The 19,939-nt window shown below is 42.9% G+C and overlaps 2 protein-coding genes across 2 annotated transcripts; one reads left to right on the plus strand and one right to left on the minus strand.

Annotated features, from left to right (window-relative positions):
• Nucleotides 1-7,709: 7,709 nt before the first annotated feature.
• LOC127784859 (multiple organellar RNA editing factor 8, chloroplastic/mitochondrial-like) lies at nt 7,710-11,419 on the minus strand. Its single transcript, XM_052312263.1, has 4 exons — nt 11,034-11,419; nt 9,472-9,569; nt 9,300-9,365; nt 7,710-8,583 (listed from the first exon to the last, which is right to left on the minus strand). The coding sequence occupies exons 1-4, from the start codon at nt 11,390-11,392 to the stop codon at nt 7,910-7,912; spliced, it is 1,197 nt and encodes a 398-aa protein (XP_052168223.1). The 5' UTR covers nt 11,393-11,419; the 3' UTR covers nt 7,710-7,909.
• Nucleotides 11,420-16,912: 5,493 nt separating this feature from the next.
• On the plus strand, nt 16,913-19,688 carry LOC127784860 (GDSL esterase/lipase At2g42990-like). The gene is made up of 3 exons (XM_052312264.1): nt 16,913-17,380; nt 17,485-17,974; nt 19,232-19,688. Exons 1-3 carry the CDS (start codon nt 17,006-17,008, stop codon nt 19,423-19,425), a joined length of 1,059 nt encoding a protein of 352 aa, XP_052168224.1. The 5' UTR covers nt 16,913-17,005; the 3' UTR covers nt 19,426-19,688.
• The last annotated feature ends 251 nt before the right edge of the window (nt 19,689-19,939 follow it).

The following is a 19,939-nucleotide window of genomic DNA, read 5'->3' on the forward strand; positions in this document are numbered from 1 at the left end:
TTTGGAACAAGGGGATAAATTTGTACAGGATTACTATGGTGAGCTACAAAAGGGTGTGAGACGTTGTGGCATAGTGGAGGGGGTCGAGGATGCCATTTGTCGTTTTTATTCTGGTTTGAGGGAGGAAATTTAGAACATTGTTGATTATAAGGAATTTAACTCTGTCAACCAGTTGTTTCAGTTTGCTATGCTTGCAGAGAAGGAATTGCAAGGGCGTGAGCAGCAGGGCAAGAACAAGGCGAGTATATACACTCCGCGCACGACGCCATCTGCGGGATTGCCCAAGGCCGTCTCTTTTGGGGCGCCTTCCAAGCTAGCGAGCAAGTGACCAGCTGCATCCGGAGTTTCTGCGGCACCAAAACCATCTCCTCCACGACCAGCAGAGTCAGGTAAACATTCTTTGCAGGTACCCGCCAAGAGTGCCTCATCTGTCGCCTCGACGGGACGCATTCAGTACCACTGTTGCCATGGGTTTGGGCATGTGCACAAAGATTTCCCTAGTCAACGGGCATATGTTGCTACAGAATATGGCTACGTCACCACCTCCGGCGTGGAAGAGGAAGAGGAGGAAGAAGAAGTTGAGGATGAGGATGACGAAGTCTTTGGTCGTGATGACACAACGGCCTACAGGACCATCATTGTGCAGCGGGTGCTCAGCACGCAGGTACAACAGCTTGAGAGGTTGCAACGCCGTAATTTGTTTCAGATTTTCTTCGTCATCAACAACCATCGTGCACGTGTGATCATTGATGGAGGTAGCTGCAACAACTTGGTGAGTTCTGATTTGGTCAAAGAAGCTTGGCTTGACCACACGTACACATCCATATCCTTACCATATTCAGTGGTTAAATGATTCCGGAAGAGCAAAGGTAACACAGGTTTGTAGGGTTTCGTTTTCCATTGGCTCATATGCAGATTCTGTTGATTGTGATGTGGTTCATATGCAAGCTTGTTCACTTTTGTTGGGTCATCCTTGGGAACATGATAATGATGCTACACACCATGGTAGGAGTAATAAATACACTTTTGTGCATAATGGAAAGAAAATTACTTTGCTACCTTTGACCCCTGCTGAAATTGTAGAAGCTGATAAAGAGCGAGCTGCTAGTTTGAAACTTGATGAATCTGAAAATCGACAAGTTGCTAAATCTGTTTTTCCACCTAAAAAGGATAAGCTTTCACCTAGCTCTAAGGTTGAGGGAATTAAGTTGAAGGGTGGTGTTATGCTTGCAACAAAATGTGACATTGCTGAAATTTCAGATGATGGTATTTGCTATTCCTTGATATGCAAACAAGTATTGGTTTCTCTAGATGATATTGCTAGTTCGATACCTTCTGTTGTTGCTAACCTTTTGCAGGAGTATGAGGATGTCTTTCCAGCTGAGATACCCTCGAGATTGCCACCTATGAGAGGGATAGAGCATCAAATTGATTTGATTCCGGGAGCATCACTGCCAAACCATGATGCTTATCGAACCAACCCCGAGGAGACTAAGGAAATTCAGCGGCAAGTGCAAGATCTTTTGGACCACGGGATTCTATCGCCGTTTCGTCAAAGATTTCAACACCTTTGCTGCACCATTGAATGAGCTGACGAAGAAAGGGGTGGTCTTCCATTGGGGAAAGACATAGGAGAAGTCGTTTGACACTTTGAAGGACAAGCTTACACACGCACCATTGCTACAACTTCCAAACTTTGGTAAGACTTTTGAGTTAGAATGTGTTGCTAGTGGAGTTGTCATTGGGGGTGTGTTGATGCAAGATGGTAAGCCTGTTGCATACTTTAGCGAGAAGTTGCATGGTCCTGTTTTGAATTATTCCACGTATGATAAGGTATTGTATGCTCTTGTACGTTCTTTAGAAACGTGGCATCATTATTTGTGGCCTAAAGAATTTGTTATTCACTCCGATCGCTTAAATATCTTCGCTCTCAAAATAATTTGAATCGTAGACATGCTAAATGGGTTGAATTTTTTGAATCTTTTCCTTATGTTATTGCTGATGCTTTGTCTAGGTGCTATACTTTCTTGTCCCAACTTGATTGTCAGATTTTTGGACTTGAATCAATTAAAGAACAATATGCGCTTGATCTTGATTTTAATGAAGTGATGTTGAATTGCAAAGAGGGACGTACTTGGAACAAATTTGTGATCAATGGTGGATTTGTTTATAGAGCTAATCGTCTATGTATTCCAGTTGGTTCCGTTCGTCTTTTGTTGATACAGGAAGCGCATGGAGGAGGGTTGATGGGACATTTTGGAGCTAAGAAAACGAAAGATGTTTTGGCCTTGCATTTCTTTTGGCCAAGGATGAGAAAAGATGTTGAGAGGTTCATGGCACGTTGCACCACTTGTCAGAAAGCTAAGTCTCGTTTAAATCCACATGGTTTGTATATGCCTCTTCCTGTACCTTCTATTCCTTGGGCAGATATTTCTATGGACTTTGTTTTGGGATTGCCTAGAACTAAGAGGGGGAAGGATAGCATTTTTGTTGTGGTGGATCGTTTTTCTAAGATGGCACATTTCATACCATGTCATAAAAGTGATGATGCTGTTCATATTGCTTATCTGTTTTTCCATGAGATTGTTCGCTTGCATGGTATGCCTTCTACTATTGTTTTAGATCGTGATGCAAAATTCTCAAGTCATTGTTGGCGCACACTATGGAACAAGTTGGGTACAAAGCTATTGTTTTCTACCACATGTCACCCACAAACAAATGGCCAAACAGAGGTAGTCAACCGTACTTTGAGTACCATGGTTAGGGCTATTTTGAAGAAAAATTTGAAGATGTGGGAAGAATGTTTGCCTCATGTGGAGTTTGCATACAATCGAGCAACACATTCTACTACCAAGGTAAGTCCTTTTCAGGTAGTATATGGTTTCAACCCTCGTGCTCCTATTGATATCTTGCCTTTACCTACTAGTGAGAGGGTTCATAATGATGCAAAAGCACGTGCTGAATTTATTTTGAAAATGCATGAGACAACTAAGCATAACATTAAAAAGATGACTGAAAGGTATAGAATTGCTGGTAGTAAAGGTAGGCAAGAAGTTAAGCTTGAACCGGGTGATTTAGTTTGGTTGCACTTGAGAAAGGATAGATTTCTAGAATTGAGAAAGTCTAAGTTGATGCCTCGCGCTGATAGTCCTTTTAAAATTGTTGAGAAGATTAATGATAATGCATATAAACTTGAGTTGCCTCCCGAGTTTAGGGTTAGTCCCACGTTCAACATTTCAGATTTGAAGCCATACTTGGGAGAAGAAGATGAGCTTGAGTCGAGGACGACTTCAATTCAAGAGGGGGAGGATGATGCGGACATCACTCCTTCGGATACACACAACAATCCTCCAACGGTCATTCAAGGACCGATAACAAGAGCTCGTGCACGACAATTGAGTTTAGAGGTGAGCTCGTTCCTATGTTCTTCTTTGTACGAATTCGAGAATAGATTGCTACCTAATGATTATATTGTGATTAGGAACAATGGAGGGGACAAGGAGATATCTGGAGAAGGACTTAGAGCCATGGAGGATCATCGAGGACATTCAAGTCAAGGTGGACGCCCAAACCAAGTCGAACTTGGGTGCAATTCAGAGTCCAGGACCAGTCTTCACTAAAACGGGCGCCCAGGTCGCATACGTGCTCAGATTGGAGCGTTCTTTATATGGATGGAAAGCTAAGAAGATAACCTTTCCAATGGTTTTGGTCCCGCGTCCAAATTCTTTCAGAGTAAATGGGAATCAACCGAACAAATTGATGTCCAGAATCTATCCTGGTGCTGCACCACCGTACTTGGGCCTTTGGGCCGTGTATCGTGTTGGAACCCATTAGGATTGCGTCGAGAGGAGGTGGCACGACCCTAAACTCTATATATCAGTACCCGCCGCTATCTTTAGGGTTTTGAGTTTTGCTTAGATTATTCTGTCGAGAACAGTTTCGCCGCTAGATCGGTTTGTAAGACCCCAACTCGTGAGCTTAATCATTCATCTGCAATTTTGGTTGTTTTCTATCTCGTTCTTGTTTGTGTTCTTCGATTGGCAAACAGGGATTAGCCTTCTCGGTGAGGTCATCCGCGTTTCGACACGGGTGATAACCAGAGGAGACGTGGTGCTGCGATTGCGGGGCTCAAGAGCGTGCGCGTTCAAGAAGCCGGATCGATTTGTGTCGCGACTCCGCCCAAATCGTTGTTTATCAGAACCTTTCGGAAGATCGGGAACCCTAGTGCACATCAGCAGCCGACTAGGGGTAGAGCCCTATCAAACCAAGTCATAAAAGAAACAATCGAATCCGAAGCACTCAACTTAATTTAAATCTAACATGTACAAACAAGATTAGGATAGTAACGCAAGAGTCAGTGCATTAACTTGCACTGGCAAGCTCAAGTCAAACTAAACCCAAAATTTAAAGCAAGGTTTTCTTTAGCTCAAATTTTAACATAAAGATAAATTTTGGTTCGCAAATAGTTGTAAAGGAAGTTGACAATTCAATTAACAAAGTATACTATGAACAAAGATGTAATATAATATTCATCGTATCATCATCATAACCATACCCTTGCTGCCCCTCCTGGCAACAAGGCATAATTCCATCATCATTTTCATCCAACCCAATCCAATCCATCATTTCCAAGTTCACAATTCACAAACACAATTCATGACCGTGAGTACAGCTAATCGATTGTTTTTAGAACTCTATAGAGTTTATATATATTTACCTACATCATATGAACACTCTAGTTTATTTTAAGCTTGCATTGCTTCACCACACTCTGCACGTTGAATGTGATCTAAAGGTCATAACATAGCTTTTACATTATATAATGCATAGCCTTGCACAACACAGTAGGTGTGAATACACCCTGGCAATGACCCAGAACTTTAGGTGGTGGACCTATGCCTTAAACCTAACACCGTGGCACTCACATCCGTTCCCCCACGAGGCACTATACTATTGAATTGGACAAATTTAGACGCCTAAACTATCCAAATAAAAAGTAGGGTAAATAGGTAGTTCTTATGAATCATCGCTCAGACTAAATCATTCTTTCCCGGCCTACCAAAATGTAAGGCTAGACATTATATAACTTAATTAGCTAAGACCACCCCATAAATAGCACATGTGAATGTACATAATGCTTTAGTTAGTGATACGAAGTTCAGTCCTTAACTGACTCAGGCGAACACTCCCCCTATCGATGTGCATCTACTACCATATGCACACCACTTGTCGCCCAAGTCTAAAATCATTTTTTCTCATTTTGGTTCACAGATACTTAGCATTTTCATTTTCTGTCCAGCAATAAACAAATTCCCAAAATTTCAATCATGAGATGAGAGGAAAGGCTATTTGCTTAGTTGTAGGCATGACTAAGCAACTAGCATAATTATAAGCATATTTAAACCCAAATGAGCATTTAGAAAATTCCCAAACTCAACCTATGGTTACAAACAGCGGGATGTCAATATGTCAAGGTGGATTATGTAGCAATAAGGTTATAGCTACCATCAACCAAGTTTTAAATAAAATATCGTTTTTATAAAATGTCAACATGTGCAGTTTCACAAACAACACATTTCATCTCCCAAATCATTGGTTTCATTGTGATCAAAGGGAAGGGAAGGTAGAACTTGCCTTGTCTTTGGATATGTTGGACAACACCTAATTCACTCCTTCACCGTCAATGCAATGATCTATACAAAATGCACAATATACAAATAAATACTTCCTCCGTTTCATATTATAAGACTTTCTAGTATTGTCCACATTCATATATATGTTAATGAATCTTGATATATATGTGCCTAGATTCATTAATATCTATATAAACATGGGCAATGCTAGAAAATCTTATAGCCTGAAACGGAGAGAATATCAAATTATGCGAATAATAAAAAATGCTCCGAAATGCATGATTTATGCACAGTGGGCATGTACTGGTCTAAAATGATTTTAGGTGAATGAATTTATATTTTATCTATTTTTATTTGAGAGTTATGAATTTTATAAATTATGTATTATAGTATTTATCCCTTAGGAAGATATTTGGAATGGGTTTAAGAGGTAGTTTTGTCAAATTCTACCTTACAGTGATGAAGTGTTTAGTTTTCTAAGATCAACCTAATTGGTTTCACAATTTTTTGGAGTTTGTATGATTTTATTATGTATTTTACAAGTAGTAGTGTGGTATGTGTTAACAATTTCCTATATAATATTTTAGAGACTTATTTTTTAAAAATAGTATTGCCATATGTTTTTGCTAATAGAAGAAGATGGTTCTATTAGCCTAACAAAGCTGAGTTCATAATATTTGAAGCTAATATGAATTTCCTATGAATTTTTTAAGTTGGATTATGTGTGTGACTGTGATGATCATTTTACTATACAAATTATTAGTGCTGATTTTGGGTACAGAAGGTGTTAAATTTTATTTTACCAAATTGAATTTCACATTCTGCTGGTTCTACATAAATTCGGGTTCATTCCATTTGGAGTAAAAATGAATTTTCTATCAATTTTACAAGTTGAAGCATGTTTTATGGTTCTTATACTACATTTTACTACATTAAAGTTCAAAATCTTGTGATTTTACAGAAGTTTAGTTCAATATTAAAAGGAGTTAATGTGTATTTTATATGAATTTTTAAATTTATAACAAGTATTATGTCTATTATTTCTTATATATAACTTAGGGGACTGCTAGATTCTGCTCAAAAACATCACAAAGAAACTCTTCAACAACAAAACCTACTCCACAATGCAATATCCGCCAAACACTCAGCACTTCATGAACCCGTCGCCACCTCCCTTGTCATTGCCACCATACCCGCCTCCCTCGTCCTCCTCGTCGCCACCATGTCTCCACCACCACCCCAATCGCCACTATCATCGCAACCCTAGAAATCACTCTAAGAAGACAGATTTGGGGACGGACTCCCTCATCCTCCTCGTCACCGCCATGTCTCCACCACCACCCCAATCGCCACTATCATCACAACCCTAGAAATCACACTAAGAATGCAGATTTGGGGACGGAGAGAGGAGCCACCACCACCCCAATCCACTAAGAATATCATCGCAACCCTAAAAATCACACTAAGAAGGCAGATTTAGGGACAGACTTCCTCGTCCTCCTCGTCGCCGCCATGTCTCCACCACCACCCCAATCGCCACTATCATCGCAACCCTAGAAATCACACTAAGAATACAGATTTGGGGACGGAGAGGGAGGAACCTAAATGCAAATATGCTCACACTAGACCGGCAGATCGCCACGTAAGACAATCAATCCGATCAAACGTGCTTTGGACCGGCCACGTGAGACAGTCAACCCGATCAGACGTGTTTTGGACCAGAATTATTCACTTAAACAAGATCATGGATCATAATGTTGATTTTACTATATCATTGACATAAGTGACACCATACTCCAACTTTAAAGACCGATCATGTAATTTACTTAAAAGTAATCATGTTCATGTATCCTTCCTCCAGCCACGAACAAGTGTTTCAAAGAGCACTACTGCACAGGGGCGTGGCTGCCAATTGTACAACTGTTTGGTTGCACCCAGATGTAATCGAGCAACATCAACAGAGACAGAGCACACATATGACAACAATTTACAGCTCAATAGAAATGAAACTAACAGAGCTGCTTCCGAGCTCCGTGCGAGAGCAGTTAGCAGTGTATTTATTTGGACAAAAAACACTAGTTGACTAAACATTTATAATGCTAGAAGTGCCTCAAACAATCGCCAGTTTCAGACACATCGAAGTAATTAGTCGACACATAAGAAACTGAGTTTGCAAAGCAGGGTAAGAGTATACATGCGATAGACTCCAAAACAGACAGCAAATAGCGTTATGCTCGTACTAGACTCTACATATTATTTGTTCTAGCAGTGTTGTTCTACTGGTAATTCCTCCCTGGCTCATCCCTCTTATAGGCCGGCGCACCGGCATTGTAGTTATCGCTGCCTTGCTGGTAACTAGGGTTGCCTCCTTGGCCTTGGTAGCCTGGTGCACCACCAGCAAAGACAGGGTTGCCAGCTTGATAAGGAGGTGGGTTGCCGGCTTGATAAGGAGGTGGGTTGCCACCATGGTAACCTGGCCCTCCTCCCTGGTATCCAGGGTTGTTGCCCTGGTAAGCAGAGGGTGGGGGTGGGGGTGGACCTCGGTATTCCTGGTTGCCACCTTGATAGCCAGGGGCTCTACCTTGGTAACCAGGCACACCACCCTGATAGTTTGTATAGCCTGCTTGCGGATTTGGTGCATGGGGCTGGTAGCTTGGAGGAGCACCTGGATTTGGTGGAGATGGAGGTGGAGGCATCGGAGGAGCATCACGAGGCAGGACTGGGCCCTGCCCTGGTGGGGGAGGGCTGTTGAATCCCTGCCCAGGAGGCACATCTCTGTTCTGGAAGTTGTGCATGTTCTCCCTTCTCCTCTCGAAATTCCTTGACCTGTCAAAGTTTCTAGGCCTATCATTGCGTCGGGTCCTTTCATTGGCACGTGCATTGTTTCTCACCCACTCCTCATGGTACTTAGGGTCATAAGGAACAGCTTCTCCATTTATAAAAGGCTCTCCTGTGATAAAAGATAATATGTCAAATACACCAAATGATCATAGATCACATCTCTATGATTCCATCACATGGATAAAGACATTACAAAACAGATAAAAGTAATTATGAACTCATAAGATTATGCTAGATACAACTATGAACTCAACAACAAACAACACACTAAGAACATATTTATTCAAATTCTCAACCACAGAAGATGGTACTGCCACGGACAGCTCACAATCAGTACCACTACCATGACATATGTAAAGCTACAACCAAGGTTACCATTTACTCCCTCATAGCAAGATAACTAAATAGATATTACTGACTCAAGTTTATAAAGTTTGCTTGAATCAGTTGATTTCACTGCGATGAGTACTGATAATCAAGCAATCAACTTATCAGATGGTCTAGGAAAGAAATAGCAAACTAAATTAAAGATATCCTTAGTACTATGAGATTTCACAAGATATAGGCTCCAAATAAAAAGTTTAGTGGTATGCTAGAATACAAGGTGACACCAGAGCAATCAGCAGAAGAGTACTCTACGGTTAAGCATATACTTGATGCGGAAAAACATAACCTCTATAAAAACAAGTCAGATATTATCAGTTCAAAGCATTGCACAGGGACATTAGAATTAATCATTTTAGTCATAATATGCAAATGATGTAAAAACAGTTCCAAAAAAGAGTGATGATCTTTTAATTCAATAAGGAACAGAATGAACAATACCTCCATAGTCCTTATTTCTGACATCCAGATATGAGTCTGGAAGAACCCAGCGGACCTTGGGCAACTCTAGCAAAATAATTTAAAAGCACAGCATTAAAGCAAAAACAAGTGAAACCCACAAAACATCCCCTACAAAGAATTTCACATAACCATATCACATAACCATAAATACCTTTGAGTTTGTAGGAGAGTTCCTCAGATACAAGAGCACCAAAAGCAAAGTAATGCCGAGTTGACACTGAGTATATCTTATGCCGTGCTTCGTCCTCACTGGAAAAAAGGGTGCATTTGGTTTAAAAAACTTATGAACAATTTATACAATGGCTAATACCCAGGGCATATATCAAGAAAATGAGAAAAAAAATAAGCACATAAATTGTTCTATAGAAAGACTTACATGATGCGATAGTTAAAGAGAAACCAGAAAAACTAGCACATGCTACCATAAAGATGGACGCCTAAATATGTCAATGGTCGACAGATTTGATATAACACATCAATTTTCAAAACAGGGCATGAAGTATGCTTAAAAAACATCCTGTTAATAACAGGAGGACATTAACACAATCAATGTTTCAGTTCCCTATCGAATCATCTTAACTGTAGCTGTGACAGTAGCCTCAGCTGAAAGAAGCTTCTCAAAATTAAAGTTATTGAAAAACAATTTGAGATCAACCATGTCACAAGAAAGATTAAATGGCTTGGCTATGTGCTGCATTGAGAAGAATGTCTTGGACAATATTGATCTTGAAACCATCATTAATGATTTTGCATCGAGAAATGCCCGAAGGAGTTTTTTTTTTATGAGAAGCAAATGGATGTCTGTCATCTTTTCTTTTGTCAAGTATTATTAATGAAGTCCCTGGAGCTTGATCCTTATTCAAGATTTCAAGGTAACCGTATTAATTCCATTTTAATGCTTTTTTTGGTATTTTTAGCAACATATATAGAGGATATTATCAATACTTCCTCCGTTTCACAATGTAAGTCATTCTAGCATTTTTCACATTCATATTGATGTTAATGAATCTAAATAGATATATATGTCTAGATTCATTAACATCAATATGAATATGAAAAATGCTAGAATGACTTACATTGTGAAACGGAGGGAGTATTTGTTTTCACCATGATTAGCTGATGAATGCTTTAAAAGTACTATACTTTAAAAGTGCCAAGCGCATCTGTGTATATATAGAGAGAGCATACGTCTTAAGGGGCCATGTCAAGGAGTTCGCCTAGGGCCCTCAAAAATTTAGAGCCAGCCCTGCTGTTAATAACAGGAGGGCATGACCTCCCTTCTAATTTACAAATTACCCCCCACAGAAATACTAATTTATTCACCCATAATAATTTACTACTACATGTAACACCATGAGAACATATTAATATGGAAACAGCAGCAAGTTAAAAGAAATTGACAAATACATGTGGAAGTTGAATATCTAAATAAACTCCCAGTTACATCTGTGAGAATAAAATGAAATATGCATCAACAACATAGAATACCCTATCACTGAAACAGATATTTATCAGCCAATCCACCACAGATGAAGTTAACAAGTAACACCATGGAAAAACTTAACATATCACCTAATTATAGTATCACCAAATCAACTTCCCCCGTCCCATTTCCTCACCCCCAATCACGAACCATCAGATTAAAACGAGAATCTAACGGATGTGAGATGCGCATGAGAGGAAGAAGGGGGAGGATTGCCAAGATGGCTATACCTTCCAACGATCTGGGCGAGGGTTTTGATGTAGCCGTCGATAATCTCATCGCGGGTGGGCTCGGGGTTGGAGGGATCGCCGGGGGGCGGGTCCATGACGACCAGCCAGTGCTCGAAGTCGCACCCGTCTAGGAGGATCGTCTCCTTGGGGGGCCGGTTGCTCCAGTTCGGCGACGAGTCCCGCAGCGACGAGGTCGCCGGCTGCGTGGCGAAGCACCTGGCCCCCGCCGCGGGCGGGGCGAAGGGGGCAAGCGCCGCCGGCAGGAGGCTCCCCGCGGCGGCGAGCGGGCGGAGGAAGCGGGAGGAGGCGGCGGCGGCGGGGAGCCTCGAGAGGAGGACGAAGCGCGATGCCGACACCATCGTGAAAAACCTAGATTGGGGAATGGGGGAGGCGAGGGTTTAGCCGCCCATTTTATAGCCGCATATTATACACGACAGTAAAAAGTGGCTACTATCTATCATCGCGAAAAACCTAGATTCGGGAATATGGGGAGGCGAGGGTTTAAGCCGCCCATTTTATAGTCGCATATTATACTCGACGGAAAAAAGTGACTCCTATCTATCATTCCGATTTTTTTTGAACCATCTAAATCTAGCAGCTCAGATTCTATACAACAAAAAAATTAGACAAAAACAGAAACTCCAAACACAATTCGATCAGCGATTTGCATCCGAACCCATTAAAAAGCCCAAGTAATCAACGGAGCTCATTTAATAGCGGAACCTAAAATTTATTGTTCGTGTTATATTAACGTTTTCTTTACAACAAAATTACACCAACTATTATTTAACATCATTTCGCCACGTGTAATTTTAAATTGATATATTTTTTTTCTCGTTGCAACAGACAGACACCCAACTAGTATTTATAAAAGCCCAAATATCACCCAAGCCTTTCAAAAGGCCAAATAATGTCAAAATCCAAATAGAATCCGAACCCATTAGAAAGCCCAGATATAATAAAAAGGCCCATTAAGCAACTCAAAGCCGAACACAGGCCCAAACAAATTAGAAGAAACACAAGATTGGAATAAGTTCACTTTAGGTCTCTCAATTTGTCATCGAGTTCAATATTCACCCTGGACCACAAAACTAGTGCAAATGAGATTCCTCGACACTTTTGTCCACCGTTTTAGCTGATATGACGTCTACGTGGCTCCTTTGACTAGGTATTCATCCCACGTGGCCTTGATGTAGTGCTTACGTGGCAATTTAATCTGGAAAAATAATAAAACTTGTGGGGCCCACATGTTAGTGACACACAGAATAATAATAAATGGTGGGGCCCATGTGGCCCCACATGTCATCTTCACTACTCCCCTCTTATCTCTATCCTCTCTATCCCCTCTTCTCACTATCCTCTCTCTCTCCGCCCATTGGAGCTAGCCGGCGGAGCGGGGTGGCCCCACATGACATGTATTATGTATTGTTGATGCATCTTGTCGAGAGGGTTCGACGAGATCTCTCGGCGAGTAGCCTTCGCGTCCTCCGGCTTCGTAAACTATGGTGAGTGTGTCGGTACTATGATTCGATGATCCGAACCCCTTAGGGGGTGTGCCTTTTATAATGTGAGTTGCCTTAGTCTCCGAGTAGAACTCGGAGACAATGAACCCTGCATAATATAAAATAAACCCAATCCTCTCCGAATAGGACTCTATTAATCACCAGCCCATGAGGATATTTTCCATAATATCTTGTAGATTTCGTTATCACATATGGAAACATACCATATACACGAAGGTATACCGTACCCGTATTTTCCATAAGGTGTGGGATAGGAGGTATGCCTTACATGTAACCATGACATATGAGAGGACGTGCCATGGAATAAACAATATTTATCTTTCTTGTATTTTTTTTCTTGGTGGAAAACCTTCATCGTCCCCTATCTTGCATTTGAGTTTTTTTTGGAGGATTTGGACCTCTTCGACCGACATGACTTGCTTCCCCTTGTCGCTCCGAAATTTATTCCATGTCATGGGCGCTGAGCCTTGCTGTGATAGTGGAGCCATGTTTGCCTCTGGTGGGCTTATTTCGGCCTAAGCTGCCTCCTTGTCGAACTATGCATGGATTTTGTTGTGGTGTTTTATGTCTTCCTCTTACCTGGCGTAGCCATCAATGATGCAAAAGAGGTGATCCAGGGTTTTTGGTTGCTTTCGAGTAATCTTCCTTGTGAGGTCACCTACGCGAAGGCATGCCGAAGCAGTGTTGTTGACCGAGGCTTCGGCAATGTCTTGAAGTTATCATCTTGCTTGGGAGAACCTTCACGCGTACTCAGGTGTTGATTCGCCAAGTTTTTGTCGTATTCCGCACAACCCTTGCTAGGTCTTGCATTCTTCGTAGCTTCCCCGAAAGTTTGTGGCGAACACATCCCTCAACTGCTCCCCAGAGTAGATCCTACTTTCTGGGAGATTGAAGTACAAAGACTGGGGAAAACCATCTAAAGCGAAGTGTATGCCCTCTGCTTTAGTGTTTTCGTCCCCATGAGCTACTTTGATTGACGATTCGTAGATTGACAGAAATTTGCTTGGATCTAATTCACCTGTGTACCTTGCCACATATGGGTACTTGAACTGGGGTGGGATTGGGTGATTCCGAAGGATACGGGGGAAGCCCGACCTTCTCGATGTAGGATCCGGATATATCATGAAACCTCACGAAGTGCTACTCGTGCAACGCACCTTTCACCATGAATTCACAAAACCACACATTTTGATAGGTTGATCCACTCAACCATGCAAAAGTGAATCTATTACCCCCCCCCCTTAATTCCCTACAAGGAAAAGCAAGAACAATCTATGGCAGAACTCCTAATTCCTCTCTCTAGTTTGGCGGCGGTGGCACAAAACCTAGGAGAAGAACAAGAGCAAATTTGCTGAAATTTTCATTTGGATAAACGTGATCTACCCTGTTGGGTCGTGTACAAAGGCATATATAGCCTATACATGGGTTAGAAACTAACTAGAAACTATATATAACATAATCTGGGAACCTATATGCAACACGATTGGTTTGTTTCGGCTCTTGCGGTGAAACCAGAAGGAATTTGTATCGGTGCGACTCTCCATCACATGGGCCATGAAGTTATATTTCCATCAAGTGCTCACATGTTCAAAACAGACTCTGGACGAGAGAGAAACAAATGTTTTAGTCCAAGTATGTCAAGGCTGGCCCCAACCAAATCCGAGTTGAATATTTTTTTCTTATTTTCAAAATTCATTGCTTTGAAAGGCTTCAATCCGTGAGGAAGTTGTAGGTGGACTCCTTCCCAACCCAATATGGGCCTTGAGATAATAGAACTCCATCCAAACATGTTGTGCAAGGCCCATGATCATCATCAATGCCGCTACTTGCGCGTCAACCAGTCTGCTTGCGCAACATATCTTCATCTTGCAATTGCTGCTGAAAAAAAACTCCGAATGATGTGCCATTGGATCCATTGGAAAGTAGACTTGATAAAGTTTCCAAATATCCAAGCCATGCATGTTGAAAGCCTTCACATCAATGCAGAATATGCCATGAACTCCATGAATAGAACAACAATCGATCTTCTCCATGTGCACCGCTACCTCCCTCACCGCATGTTGTTTATGCATGCCAATAGTTTAAATTTCTCATGTCAGAAAGTAATCAGGTAACAAACATTATGTAACATCAAATTCTCATATATTTCACGCATAGACTTTGAGAGAAACGAGTTCATCTTATGTTATGATTCGCATGCAAAGGGCAATATTCAATTGATAGGTAGATCTGCATCACCGAAGGCCCCAGCTCAAGGGTAGCTTCTTTTCACCTCCGACACTTGATACAAGCCCTTAATGCAGTTGGGGCGAAAGGCTTAGGTATGGTGGAGCGAAGGGCGAAACCAAACCATGGACATGTGCTTGCGGTTAGCCTTGGATTGCAACTGGGAGAGGAATCAAGGGAGTGGGGCCGACCAAAGTGGCTTAAACTGTGGTGGCGGCTGGCGGGAGCGTGGTAGGGGCCGAACGTGCTGCGGGTGAGTTCACTGTTTGCCATGCCACCGCACCTTGACTTGCTCCTCCAATGGCCAGGGTTGGTGAAGGCACGACTACCAAGGTGGCAGTTGTGCATTGTGGGGAGGACTCGAGCTTAGCTACTGAATGAAAGCTTGAAACTGGGCTTGGATGACAGAGGTCGCATTTGGTGTGGAATGGGACGCCGAGGCTTGGGCCAAGTGAGCTGAAGGTGGTGTCGGCTAAGCAGGTTGCAAGCGAACCTGAACCTGTGGTGATGCAACCGGTGTGGGCACAGGCGTAGGCAGTGGAGGCACTAGCACGGGTAGCATGGACACAGGCATTGTAGGAGGTTGGGCGATCGGTCTTGTTGTTGCGGCGGATCTTGCATGCATGGCCGCCTTCTGTAGCTGTTGTTGTTGCTGCATCTGCCGAAGCCATGCATTCATCAACATACAAATTCACATATCCATTCATCAACAAATACACAATATCATAGCCACATTCATTCACATTCTGTTGGAGGCAGGCCATGAGGACCTTTCGCCATATAGATATCGGTTTTTGTTACAAATTGACACCTATAGTTTTTGCCACGTGTTTAGGCTGGTCAACAACTGACACCTATATGCTATTTATAGGCGCCAATTGTTTTAAAGAACCAACACCTATATGAACAGCCATGTGGCACTTTAGTTTAGAACCGACACCTATAATATAATACCATATAGGTGTCAGTTCTTTTCTAAAAACTGGCACCTATATGTCTTATAGATTCTGGTTCTATAACCGGCACCGATGACCGAAGTCATCAGTACCGCCTGCTGGGTGCCGGTCTGAAAATCTGGCAACTATGATCGATTCTCAATTAGCACCAAAGTCAATTTATGTAGTAGTGACAAGGTGTAGGAAAAAGTAAATAAGTGACCATCATTAATATAAAAGTTACTACTATTGGGGAATGATAGCAAAGAGGTGGGCGTAGCATGACTATGAAGTAGATTTTTACGTGGATAGCGGAATTGCTCACTTAGAGCATCTCCAACAGCATGGCTATCCCACTCTCCAAGCCAAAATTTGGCGATTTTGAGCCAAAGGTGGCCAAGCCATCCAGCTGGCCAAACTTAGCCAGCTAAAGTTGGATGGCCAATCGTCGGTCCAACCATTATCTCCTCTCTCCCACATCTCCACTTCATCCTTCACACAATCATACCTGACTACTGTTATTGCCTCCTCTCCAGTCTCCGGTGCCAATCGATGCCTCCTCCGACCACCCGTCCGTCCCGACCTCCTCTACAGTGGTGCCTACCCTAGGCCTCCTTTCTAGCACCAGCCATCTCGCCTCCATCATTGCTTCCACCGCCGCCAAGGGCACGCTCCTTGCTCGCGTGTTCGGCGCAGTACATGTTGTCATCGGGGAGACGAGCTATCGACCACTCCGACTTCCTCTCTCGATCGTCACCACCGGGGACACGTCCTTCTCACCGTCGACCGCCCCGACGTGGAGGTTCTTTGGATTTGGAGGACGGAAATTTTAAAGTTTTTTTTAAAAAAAGTTAATTGTTTCGAATAAAAATTCTGTAAATTCTAGTTGCGTGAGTCGAAACAAAAGTTGAGAATGGGGGCTCATAAATTGGCAACCATCCAGCAACGCGACAGAGGCAGCATCTATATTTTATATACATAAAGGCATTGTAGAGTGAATAAATGCAGGCGCCTCAGATGCAGCTGAGTAAAACCTTCTTTTGATCTCACTAGCGACTCTCACTCCTTGCAGCTAATCATACTCTCAGTTAGTACGATCACATTGATTGTGCTCCATGCCGCTAATTAATCCAAATTACCCGCCGCCGCCCTTATATATATTTGGTACATGATGGGAGCAGGGCGGCCACCTTAATCCCCATCCCTTCCCTATCCGCGCTGTTCCGCCTGAGTTAATAAGTGATCGGGCGGCGAGGCGAGGCGAGGTGAGTAACAGATCGATCGATCCATGTCGCCAGTCGGGTGGCTGGTCTTGTTGTTGCCGGCGCTGCTGCGGCGGGGCAGCAGCGGGGTGGCTGCGGCGGGGAAGGTGCCGGCGGTGATCGTGTTCGGCGACTCGTCGGTGGACACGGGCAACAACAACTTCATCCCGACGATCGCGCGGAGCAACTTCTGGCCGTACGGGCGCGACTACGCTGACGGCCTCCCCACCGGCCGCTTCTCCAACGGCCGCCTCGCCACCGACTTCATCTCCGAGGCCTTCGGACTCCCTCCCTGCATCCCTGCCTACCTCGACACCAACCTCACCATCGACCAGCTCGCCTCCGGCGTCTCCTTCGCCTCCGCCGCCACCGGCCTCGACAACGCCACCGCCGGAGTCCTAGTAAGTAGTCTGTATAGTCGATCGAGTCTTTCTTCTCAACCGCGCTCCGGCGGCTTGCACTGAGCTGCATGCATATATGCATTCAATATTGATATGATTTGCAGTCCGTGATCACGATTGGCGAGCAGCTTCAGTACTTCAGGGAGTACAAGGAGAGGCTGAGGATCGCCAAGGGGGAGGCTGAAGCCGGCGAGATCATCGGCGAGGCGCTCTACATCTGGAGCATCGGCACCAACGACTTCATCGAGAACTACTACAACCTGCCGGAGCGGCGGATGCAGTACATGGTGGCGGAGTACGAGGCGTACCTGCTGGGGCTCGCCGAGTCCGCCATCCGCGACGTGCACTCCCTCGGCGGCCGGAAGATGGACTTCACCGGGCTGACGCCGATGGGGTGCCTCCCCGCCGAGCGCATCGGCAACCGCGACAACCCCGGCGAGTGCAACGAGGACTACAACGCCGTCGCCCGGAGCTTCAACGGCAAGCTTCAGGGGCTCGCCGCCAGGCTCAACAAGGACCTCCCCGGCCTCCAACTCGTCTACGCCGACACCTACAAGATCCTCACCTCCGTCGTCGACAAACCGGCCGACTACGGTATATATGTGACACAGCAATCCATGCATGCTACTGCTTAATTTGCTCCTCCATTAACTCACAAATTAACTGCACGGAAGTGATCGCGCGCGCGGGGCGGTAGCTAGGATTGCATTCATGGCATCGCGTTGATTTACGGCCGGTGCTGCAACAGGAGGTCGGCATGGATGCCACCTGCCTTCCTGCCGTGTCACGGCGTCTTGCAGTTGCTGCTGTTGCAGGTCCTACAGTACGCATACACATTAACGTTAGTTGCTATGCTTGTTAACGGCTGGACTTGCGCGCCAACTGCCGGGTAGGTAGATGTAGCCGGTTTAGATTTATTGGCTTACACTTTTAAATCAATTTATTGGTTTATATAATTTATAAGCCGGTGAATTTAATGCCCTAATTAAGTTTAATAATAGAGTCATACATTTATCTCACATGAGAAAAAAAAACGTATCCAACCTAGCTTTTGGTTTAATAGTGCTAGAGTGGCTTATGACTTAAAAAACCAAACAAAAAAGTCATTTGTTTGTTTAGATTGAAACTTTTCAACTTATAAGTTGACTTGCCTAAACAAAAAAGGCCCATAGAGTAGAGCCGTACGTAGAATTCTGGTTAGACTCTACCGGCTTTTGTCCTTGTTTCACAACGAGAAAAATGTTGATTACCTTTTACATACACTGTATTAGCTAACTACTTGGCTAACTACTATCTCAAACAGAGGTACTAGTAGTAAATTCGGTGTTGATTTGCAAAGCCGAACATGTAAAATATCAAGAAAAAAAAAACCGAAACCTCGGTCTCAGTTAGACCAAATGTCCACCCTATAGTTAGCACTTTGTTTTCTTCTAGATGTGGGTAAGCATGTTTGATCATTATTCTCATTAATACTTGTTGTATAATTATTAATAGTTATAGTATATGAAATTATCTTCATGATTAAAAAATCATGTATCAATGTTAATATTTATTTTTATGATTACAGACTTCCAAGTTTGATTACACATTGATATTGTAGGCTTGTAACCTATTCCAAGTTTAATTTCCAACAAAAACGTAGCGGCACGGGCGCACGGCAGTAGGTGTAGAGAACTCAACCAACATAATATAATTTCCTGAAAAAATTGGACCTTTTTGAACTCTTATGTGAAAGTACTAGTGATGCATCCAATACAAGAGAGAAATGAATTTAATATGTACAGTTGTACATATGTAAATTGTGTTGAGATCTATACTTAGTTTCTCCTCTCTTTTTTTCGACGTGAGCAGGTTTTGAAAATGCAGTGCAAGGTTGCTGTGGGACAGGACTCTTCGAGGCCGGTTACTTCTGCAGCTTGAGCACCTCGTTGTTATGTCAAAATGCCAACAAATACGTCTTCTTTGATGCAATCCATCCCACGGAGAAAATGTACAAGATCATTGCCGATACAGTCATGAACACCACACTTAATGTGTTCCTATAAAGTTTATTAATTTTGTGGATTGATGGATACATATATATACGGGCGGTGAAAGTACTGTACAAGTTGCTTAATGCGTAAACTAAACAAACACCATAGATATTCACTCTCTTGGGATCATATATATACTACGTGATTGTACAAGGATGAACGGACTACTGTATAAATCAAAATATGATCAGTTTTGTAATTAAAGCATGGACGCCAGTTTCAATGCCAGCCACACTTTAGTGCTTTACCACCATTTGCCAATAAAAGTTGACACATTTGCCCAAATTCATATGATCAAATTATGTGCCACACTTTAGCAAGCCAACTTTTTAAATTATTAATATATATATGGGACCTAACTTGCTGTTAGAACGAACTCTTGTCATAATTGTGGCTGCTACTAAACAGCTCACCAGTTAATTAAACTTGTCAAACCTTCTTCTCAAAGCTTAGGCGTGGTAAATGACAACCAAGCTCCCCTATATGTATCCCTTAATTCTTTAATTCGTTACCATCATTCCGCTCG

The sequence above is a fragment of the Oryza glaberrima genome, chromosome 9 (genome assembly GCF_000147395.1).
Source record: "Oryza glaberrima chromosome 9, OglaRS2, whole genome shotgun sequence".
Classification (NCBI taxonomy): Eukaryota; Viridiplantae; Streptophyta; class Magnoliopsida; order Poales; family Poaceae; genus Oryza; species Oryza glaberrima.

Excerpts from the sequence above, each read along its gene's own strand:
- LOC127784859 (XM_052312263.1), bottom strand. The coding sequence starts at position 11,392 with ATGGTGTCGGCATCGCGCTTCGTCCTCCTCTCGAGGCTCCCCGCCGCC. Across the intron at positions 9,570-11,033 it reads CTCGCCCAGATCGTTGGAAG|TGAGGACGAAGCACGGCATA; the intron begins GTATAGCCATCT and ends CCTTTTTTCCAG. Across the intron at positions 8,584-9,299 it reads CAGAAATAAGGACTATGGAG|GAGAGCCTTTTATAAATGGA; the intron begins GTATTGTTCATT and ends CTTTTATCACAG.
- LOC127784860 (XM_052312264.1), top strand. The coding sequence starts at position 17,006 with ATGTCGCCAGTCGGGTGGCTGGTCTTGTTGTTGCCGGCGCTGCTGCGG. Across the intron at positions 17,381-17,484 it reads ACGCCACCGCCGGAGTCCTA|TCCGTGATCACGATTGGCGA; the intron begins GTAAGTAGTCTG and ends TATGATTTGCAG. Across the intron at positions 17,975-19,231 it reads CGACAAACCGGCCGACTACG|GTTTTGAAAATGCAGTGCAA; the intron begins GTATATATGTGA and ends CGACGTGAGCAG.